General features: G+C 33.4%; 1 protein-coding gene across 1 annotated transcript in view; it reads left to right on the forward strand.

The window, feature by feature from the left end:
- Nucleotides 1-6505: 6505 nt before the first annotated feature.
- LOC113825402 (fibroblast growth factor receptor-like 1) overlaps nt 6506-10000 on the forward strand; it is a 169486-nt gene continuing 165991 nt past the window's right edge. Inside the window, exon 1 of the mRNA XM_070144992.1 lies at nt 6506-7323. Coding sequence (XP_070001093.1) covers nt 7311-7323 — 13 coding nt within the window. The 5' untranslated portion in view covers nt 6506-7310. The remainder of the gene's footprint in view (nt 7324-10000) is intronic.

Consider the following 10000-nt stretch of genomic DNA (forward strand, 5'->3'; position numbering starts at 1 on the left):
AGCGATTTTAAGTAAACTAATAAGTAACGCGATTTTAAGTAAACTAATAAGTAACGCGATTTTAAGTAAACTAATAAATAACGCGATTTTAAGTAAACTAATAAGTAACGCGATTTTAAGTAAACTAATAAATAACGCGATTTTAAATAAACTAATAAATAACGCGATTTTAAGTAAACTAATAAGTAACGCGATTTTAAATAAACTAATAAGTAACGCGATTTTAAATAAACTATTAATTAACGCGATTTTAAATAAACTAATAAGTAAAGCGATTTTAAGTAAACTAATAAGTAACGCGATTTTAAGTAAACTAATAAGTAACGCGATTTTAAGTAAACTAATAAATAACGCGATTTTAAGTAAACTAATAAGTAACGCGATTTTAAGTAAACTAATAAATAACGCGATTTTAAATAAACTAATAAATAACGCGATTTTAAGTAAACTAATAAGTAACGCGATTTTAAATAAACTAATAAGTAACGCGATTTTAAATAAACTAATAAGTAACGCGATTTTAAATAAACTAATAAGTAACGCGATTTTAAATAAACTAAAAAGTAACGCGATTTTAAATAAACTAATAAGTAACACGATTTTAAATAAACTAATAAGTAACGCGATTTTAAATAAACTAATAAGTAACGCGATTTTAAATAAACTAATAAGTAACGCGATTTTAAATAAACTAAAAAGTAACGCGATTTTAAGTAAACTAATAAGTAACGCGATTTTAAGTAAACTAAAAAGTAACGCGATTTTAAGTAAACTAATAAGTAACGCGATTTTAAATAAACTAATAAGTAACGCGATTTTAAGTAAACTAATAAGTAACGCGATTTTAAGTAAACTAATAAGTAACGCGATTTTAAATAAATTTAATAAATAATGCGATTTTAAATAAACTAATAAGTAACGCGATTTTAAGTAAACTAATAAGTAACGCGATTTTAAGTAAACTAATAAGTAACGCGATTTTAAGTAAACTAATAAGTAACGCGATTTTAAGTAAACTAATAAGTAACGCGATTTTAAGTAAACTAATAAGTAACGCGATTTTAAGTAAACTAATAAGTAACGCGATTTTAAGTAAACTAATAAGTAACGCGATTTTAAATAAACTAATAAATAATTCGATTTTAAATTAAACTAAAAAGTAACGCGATTTTAAATAAACTAATAAGTAACGCGATTTTAAGTAAACTAATAAGTAACGCGATTTTAAATAAACTAATAAGAAACGCGATTTTAAGTAAACTAATAAGTAACGCGATTTTAAGTAAACTAATAAATAATTCGATTTTAAATTAAACTAAAAAGTATTGCGATTTTAAATAAACTAATAAGTAACGCGATTTTAAATAAACTAAAAAGTAACGCGATTTTAAATAAACTAAAAAGTAACGCGATTTTAAATAAACTAATAAGTAAAGTGATTTTAAGTAAACTAATAAGTAACGCGATTTTAAATAAATTATAAGTAACGCGATTTTAATGAAACTAATAAGTAACGCGGTTTTAAATAAACTAATAAGTAACGCGATTTTAAATAAACTAATAAGAAACGCGATTTTAAGTAAACTAATAAGTAACGCGATTTTAAATAAACTAATAAGTAACGCGATTTTAAATAAACTAATAAGAAACGCGATTTTAAGTAAACTAATAAGTAACGCGATTTTAAATAAACTAAAAAGTAACGCGATTTTAAATAAACTAATAAGTAACGCGATTTTAAATAAACTAATAAGTAACGCGATTTTAAGTAAACTAATAAGTAACGCGATTTTAAATAAACTAAAAAGTAACGCGATTTTAAATAAACTTATAAGTAACGCGATTTTAAATAAACTAATAAGTAACGCGATTTTAAATAAACTAAAAAGTAATGCGATTTTAAGTAAACTAATAAGTAACGCGATTTTAAATAAACTAATAAGTAACGCGATTTTAAATAAACTAAAAAGTAACGCGATTTTAAATAAACTAATAAGTAACGCGATTTTAGATAAACTAATAAGTATTGAGATTTTAAATAAACTAATAAGTATTGAGATTTTAAATAAACTAATAAATAATTCGATTTTAAATAAACTAATAAGTAACGCGATTTTAAATAAACTAATAAATAATTCGATTTTAAATAAACTAATAAGTAACGCGATTTTAAATAAAGTTCCAAGTAATTTTGTTATCCGAGAGTGATCTGTTAAAAAAATGGTAAAAATGATAATGATAAGATAAATAAAACTAATGATAACACCAACAACGATAGTAATATAGGAAATTATTATTATTGTCATTATCATTGTCATTATCATTATTATTATTATTATTATCATCATTATCATTAATATCGATAATAACAATAATGATAATGATAATAATGATAATAACAATAATAACAATAATAGTAATAACAATAATAGTAATAACAATAATAGTAATAACAATAATGATGATAATGATAATGATAATAATAGTATTGATAATAATAATAACAGTGAAAATAATGATAATGTAATTAATAATAATGATAACAATAATAATAATGATATTGATAATAATAATGAAAATAACAGTAATAATGATAATAATAACAGCAATAATAATAATAACAGCAATAGTGATAATAATGATAGTAATAACAATAATGATGATAAAAAACAATGATGATAATGATCATAATAATGATAATAATAACAATGACAATGAAAATAACAACAATGATAAAAGTATGGAAAATGATAATAATAATACCAATAATAATAATAATAATAATAATAATAATAATGATAATAATAATAATAATAATAATAATGATACATTATCATTTTCATTATTATTATTATTATTATTATTATTATTATTATTATTGTTATTATTATTATTATTATAAATACGTATAATAATGATAATAATAATAATAATAATAATAGTAATAATAACAATAATAACAATAATAATAATAACAATAATGATAATAATGATAATAATAATGATAATAAGAGCAGTAAAATGATAGTAATAACAATAACAATAACAATCATGATACCAATAAAAGTATGATAACAGTAACAATAATGATAATAATAGTGATAAAACCAATAGCAATTATAATGATAATGCAATAATAATAGTAATAATAATGATAATGATAGCAATAGCAATAATACACTGATGATAATATTAATGATAATGATAATAATAATAATAATAATAATAATAATAATAATAATAATAATAATAATAATAATAATAATAATAATAATAATAATGATGATGATGATAATGATAATAATACTTATACACGCAGATACACACGCATATTTGCATACACAATATATATGAAACTTTATTTTAAACCAGCAAAGTAATCCTATGTTCTCACTGTTGATAATCACCGAACACATACACACACACACACACACACACACACACACACACACACACACACACACACACACACACACACACACACACACACACACACACACACACACACACACACACAAACACACACACACACACACACACATTTTCCAGAAATAGAAGGAGGACTGAATTAAATGAATATTGACAACGATTTCTTCGGACAAACTCACCTTCGCCAGTTTAGGCATTGTAGGGGGGGGGTGAGGGGGGGGAGACCCTGAGGCAGAGGGGCCAAGGGGGATGAGAAGGGGGCGAAGGAAGGAGAAGAGGGGGAGACAAGAGCGGCAGGGGAAAGGTCGAAGGAGGGAGGAGAAGTAGAGGGAAAGGGACAAGGGATTGCGAAAGAAGGAGGAGAGGAAGGCAAAGAGGCGGTGGAGGGAGCGAAGAAAAGGGCAGAGAGAAGGGGGGGGGGGTAGGAAAAGGTGGGAGGAAAGAGAAGAGAGAAGTAAAAGGGACGGGGAATAAGTGGAGGAAGAGGGAGAAGGGACTAAGGAGGCAGGGGAGGGGAACGAGGGGGTGAAAGAGGAAGGAAAGGACAGCCAAGGAGGCAGGGGAAGGGAAATACCCAAAGGAAGGATGAGAGAGAAACAAGGGGTTAGGGAAGGGAGCGAAGGAGGAAGGAGAGGAGAGCCAAGGAGCCAGGGGAGGGAACAAGGGGGCAGGGAAGTGGGCGAAAGAAGGAAGGAGAGAAGATTAAGAGGGCAAAAGAGGAAGAGAGGAGGAACGGGGCTTAGAAAGGGAGAAGAACGTGGCGAAGGGATCTAAGGGGGACAGATGAGGAAGCGAAGGAAGGAGGAGAAGAAGCTAAGAAAGAGAGAGGGACAAGGACATGAAAAGAAGAAGAGAATGAAGTGGAAGAGGGAGACCAAACGTGGAAGAGAAGTAAATGGGAAAAGGAGACAGAGTAGAGGAGGGAGGGGAGGAGGAGAGGAGGAGGGAGGGGAAGGGAAGGGGGAGAGAGGGGAGGGGAAGGGGGAGGGAGGGGAAGGGAAGGGGGAGGAGGAGCGAAGGAGGAAAGGAGGAGGTAGAGGAGGAGAAAGCAGGAGGAGGGAGGGGAAGGGAGTGGAGGAGAAACGAGGAGGGAGGGGAGGGGAAAGGAGGAGGGAAGAAGGAGAGAGGGGAAGGGGGAGGGAGGGAAGGGGGCGACAACCTCTCCGTCATGCAGACCATTCCGGGAACGCCAGTCGAGGCTCGGTCATTGCAATAACTCGAAATCAATTTTATGGAGTCGAGATCTAGAATATACGTTCTCGCCAAGAACTATTCACATTATTGTTATTTTTCTTCTTCCTGAATGAAATGCGATACGTGGCTCTCGGTCAATAAAGTGTGTGTGTGTGTGTGTGTGTGTGTGTGTGTGTGTGTGTGTGTGTGTGTGTGTGTGTGTGTGTGTCTGTAGGAATACACTCTCTTTTTTTTTAACATTATTATTTCTAAAGCTGCATTAGGGTCGATGTGCGTGCGATTTATACCGCGGATTCGGATAACCGATGGTAAATATGGATCAGATATTTTTTTATTTCGAGGCGTGGATATTTATCCTAGTTAGCAACAGAGTGATATTTAGAAAAAAAATAGATATAATTTACAAAACTGGATGATTTATATACACATCGCGTTGACAGCATACACACTTAACCCCCCCCCCCCATAGTTGTAATTTTTAGCATCCATTATGCCGCATTATTCATACATATCCGTAGAAAATTAGTATAAATTACAGGACAACGAAAAGGGAGTCTGTTTTTTTTTTTTTTTTTTTTTTTACCTTTATTACAGAACATTTATCACACGGATATCATCATTACTTCGTCCTTTCTATCCATTACCATCATCATCAGCTTCGTCCATTTGTCTAATTGCACAAAAGGAAGGGCATTCGTTTTCCTCCGTGTAAAGAGGCGGTGTCAGGTCGGCTGTTGACAGTGAAACGTGGCGGTCGATGTCCCTAGAGTTATTCCAGGTTTATCCCGCGAGGCTGAGCAATGCATTTTCTGTCGCTTTGACTTTAAATCACGTTTCAGAAGTGGTGATACTGTTCTAAATTTATACGTGACGAGACTTGTGATGAAGATAGCGAATGTGTCAGTGATAATGGCGTGAGATAGATTGTGATATACTTCACGGTGGCAGAACTGAAGTGCTTAACTAATGAGATAATGAAGGAGCTGATTAAGACGATGATGATAATGATTATGACGATGATACGATGTCGATGGAATGGACACAGAGAATGTAAACTAAGTAATTAGTTCAGAAATAAATAACTTTAAATGAAAATTTATAAACACGTTCTGCTCATTTTTTGTCTGGAATTCGATTTAAAAAAAAAAGAATGAAAAAGTAAGATACATATAAGATAATAAAACTGAAAAAATGATAAGGACGCAAAGTTATACAGAGATCATGAGAAAATAAGAATAAAAACCAGTGAATGAACTCAAAGACAATGGTTAACCGAATAAATATATCCACCAACACCTAGATTATCTTGTTCATCACTGAGTCGGATAAATTACATGTATTAAGAAAATGCAAATATCGAAGACATTCATTTAATCAAATTGAGTTCCAACAAATTAATCAAAAACGGTTTCTCAGTCCCATGCAAACCAAGCATTCGGCGCCACGAGTGAACAGAAATGAACACGGCCTAAGTCGCATGCCAAGTCCGGGCTGCAATTCCGAGAAAGACAATTATCCGAATATCATGAATCTCTGTCAGCCGTCAACTTGGAGCCGAGTTATTGCTCCGTCCGAGAGAGGCGTCGACCTCCCCTCGCCACGGAAGCAACACGTCTGGCGCCACAGGTGCCCGAAGACACCTGAGTGAGACTGGTGCCACCCCGCGCTGCCGGGCGCACGACGCTGGTTGGCACCTAGAGCGATTTCTTTCTAAAGTCTGTATCGAATGGTTTGAAAACGTTTTGATATATTTATTTAATAATAGAGAGGATAAGGTAAGGGTGAATAAAGGAGTGAAAAGTGTCTTGAGCGGATCTAAAAAGTAGTACGAAAGTTTAGGTCCGGGCGCGGGTAAAGTTCTCGGTCCGACAGAATGGTAATCAGTGTCACCCCGGCAGCGCGGAAGGGAAGACAGAGCTGCGTTTTCTGTCGCGTCTCGCCGTTCTCCCTCTCTCTCACGCTACTGGACTTGTGAATTTTGACTTAGTGACTGAGCCATATCTCCGTATATCAAAACTTTGAATTCGGAAACGTTCGCGCTATAGTTACTCGTGTTTTGCATACGGATTGGATAAGGAAAATGTAATAATTTCGCTCCGAACAATTTGTGTCTGAATCTCGCGAAGATCATCACTTTTTATACATATTCCCCGGATCTAAATTGGATTAAAGTGAACGACACAGGAAAAGAATAGAATAAATATCTCTATTTCTCCTACAACCTAAAATGTGATCGCAGACAATACCACCAAAATCCAAAATCCAAAAATCAAAATTAGCAACACCAATCGTACCATAACTTACGAATCCAACCAACCGAATCAAAACCCCCCCAAAACCCAAAGAGAAATTAACCCCCCCCCAAAAAAAAAATCGAAAAGACCCCCCAACCCCCCTTCCTAATCTAAATAATAATAATAATTAGTTAAAAAATAAACCAACACACCAAAATAAGTTCCCACGCTCGACACACGCCTCGCGCTCTCGCCTCCCCCCCTCCCGCCCCCCCCCGTCGCCTCAAGGAACGCGAAGGAGTCTGCACGAAGGATTAAAAGCATGGATTACCGGCTGATGGAAGGATTTTAAGGAGGAGAGCATGACACGCACGGATCGAGGAGAGTCCGGACTAATCGAGGGATTAAGTGGGCGCTGAATCTAATTTGGCGGCTGGACTCGGTTCGGCAGCGATGTCGGAGAAAGGTGAGAGCTGTTTTAGTTTTGCTTCTTTTCTCTTTTCTTAGTTTTATTATTCACTATTATTGTTTTGTCTATTATTTACTTGTTATTTCTTGTTTTCTTTTTTTTTTTTTTTTTTTTTTTTGAGAGCCATGTTGGAGAAAGGTGAGAGCAGTTTGTTTGGTTTTTCTTCTTTTCTCTTTGTTTTATTTTATTGTTCACTATTATTGTTTTGTCTATTATTTACTTGTTATTTCTTGTTGTTATTTTTTTTTTTTTTTTGAGAGCGATGTTGGAGAAAGGTGAGAGCAGTTTTGGTTTTGCTTCTTTTCTCTTTTCTTAGCTTTATTATTTCGTATTATTATTTTGTCTGTTATTTACTTGTTATTTCTTGTTTTCTTTTTTGAGAGGTCTTGTTCGTTTTTTTTTTTAAATCTTTTTTGAGAGTTCTTTCTTGGTGTATTTTGCCAGATTGTCTGTGTTTCTTTGTGTATTTCTTTATTTTTATTCTTATTCTAAGCTTGTGTATTTATTTTATTTACATTTCGATGAATATCTCGAATGCGTCGCTTGTTTATTCAACTTTTCTGACTTTTTTGGTGTATTTCTAAGTTGTTTTTTTAATTCTTATTCTAAGCCTGTGTATTTATTACTTCTATTTATTACTTCTATTTACATTTTGATGGATATTTCTTGTTCGTAGTTTTTTGTCAGTTTGTTATTTTGATTATATTGTGTATCTTGCATTAGCCTGTGTTTTTGTATCTAGATTTATTACTATACGTGTAAAGTTGTATTTATATGTGTATTAGGATAAACTTTCTGTTCTTTCGTGTTCTAAGTGTTGACAGGGGCTTTAAATGTGTGAAAAAAAATATATAGGCTTGTAAAAAAAAAATGGGGTAAATATAGGCCTTTTGTTCACAGGGGCTTTAAATGTGTGAAAAATATATATAGTAAAATGAATATGTGGGGAAGATATAGGCCTATTAGAACGTGAATGTGTGGTACACGAATATAGACCAATAACAAGAACGTGGAAATAGAAGGGGAAAAAGCAGTTGTAGACCTACAATAGATAGGTACAAGAACGTATGAAATAGAAGGAAAAGAAAATAGTTATAGACCTACAATAGAAGATATAGACCTACAATAGATAGGTACAAGAACGTGGAAATAGAAGGGAAAAAAATACAGTTATAGACCTACAATAGATAGGTACTAGAACGGGGAAATAGAAGAAGGAAAAAACAGTTATAGACCTACAATAGAAGATATAGACCTACAATAGATAGGTACAAGAACGTGGAAATAGAAGGGGAAAAAAACAGTTATAGACCTACAATAGATAGGAAATTGCTCCGCCATTTATCGTAGCGAATGCATAATTATGAGTGGAGAGTCGCTCGCGTAATAGAAACTAAAGGTGGTGGTTGGAACGCGACTTTGCGAGCGGCAGCAAAACAACTTTAATTCTCTCAGCCTTCATCTCTCTTCTTTTCCGTCTTCTTCTTCTTCTTTTTTGCTTTATTCCCGTTTTCCCATATTCGTAAATGAGAATTTTTATTTTTGTGTGTGTTTTTTTTTTTTTTTTTTTTTGCTAGTGTTCGTCTATGTATTTTTTTATTATTATTATTGTTGTTGTTGTTTTTCTTTTTGCTTGTTCTTGTTTTCCAAATCCGTAAATGAGAATTTCTTTTTTGTTGTATGTTTTTTTTTTTACTAGAGTTCGTCAGAGTATTTTTTTTTATCATTATTGATGTTATGATATTTCGGTTTTAAGTGTTAAGAATAGAGAATGAGATTTTTTAATAGTGATTTCAATATATATCATTCTCTAGTATTTATTTTCATTAATGACTAAAACATTATAATTATGGAAAGAGAAATATATATATATATAATATATATATATATATATATATATATATATATATATATATATATATAGTATTCATTGTAATTAATGACTCATTGAACATCATAATTAAAGGAAAAAAATATATAAATACACACTTACTCCTCTATTAGAAGTTCGTGTCTATCGTCTATGCTTCGACCACCTATAACACTTGCTTATTTTAGGCCACTTGCTTCCCTCGCGTGGTTAAATAGCAGGTGAAAAAAAACAACAACAACACTTAAATGACCAAGAATTGCGTCTATACTGTTCAGGGAATTCAATTATCAGCGGTTTTTATCTTTTTTTTTTGTCTTTTTCTCTCACTTGATGGTAATGTCTCGTGCCGTTTCGTACGCAGGGCGGTAAAAATTATACGAAAGGGGAAATAAGTAGAGTTTGCGGTTTCTTGTTGAGGTGTTTTGGGAGGACGATGTGAGTGTTATGTGCGTGTGTGTGTGAGTGTGTGTTTTTTTTTTTTTTTTTTTTGGGGGGGGGGGGGTATTGGAGTTTTTTTTTCGTCCTGGGAATATATAGAGGTTATTCTAATCGTTGGGAGAGAGGGAGAGGGAGAGGGAGAGGGAGAGGGAGAGGGAGAGGGAGAGGGAGAGGGAGAGGGAGAGGGAGAGGGAGAGGGAGAGGGAGAGAGAGAGAGAGAGAGAGAGAGAGAGAGAGAGAGAGAGAGAGAGAGAGAGAGAGAGAGAGAGAGAGAGAGAGGAGAGATTGGGCGAGAAAGAGAGAGAGAGAGAACGTGAGAGCGGGACCGCGGGAGGAAGAGAGAGAAAGAGAGCAACAGAAACA

This window comes from Penaeus vannamei, chromosome 33 (genome assembly GCF_042767895.1).
Source record: "Penaeus vannamei isolate JL-2024 chromosome 33, ASM4276789v1, whole genome shotgun sequence".
Taxonomy (NCBI): Eukaryota; Metazoa; Arthropoda; class Malacostraca; order Decapoda; family Penaeidae; genus Penaeus; species Penaeus vannamei.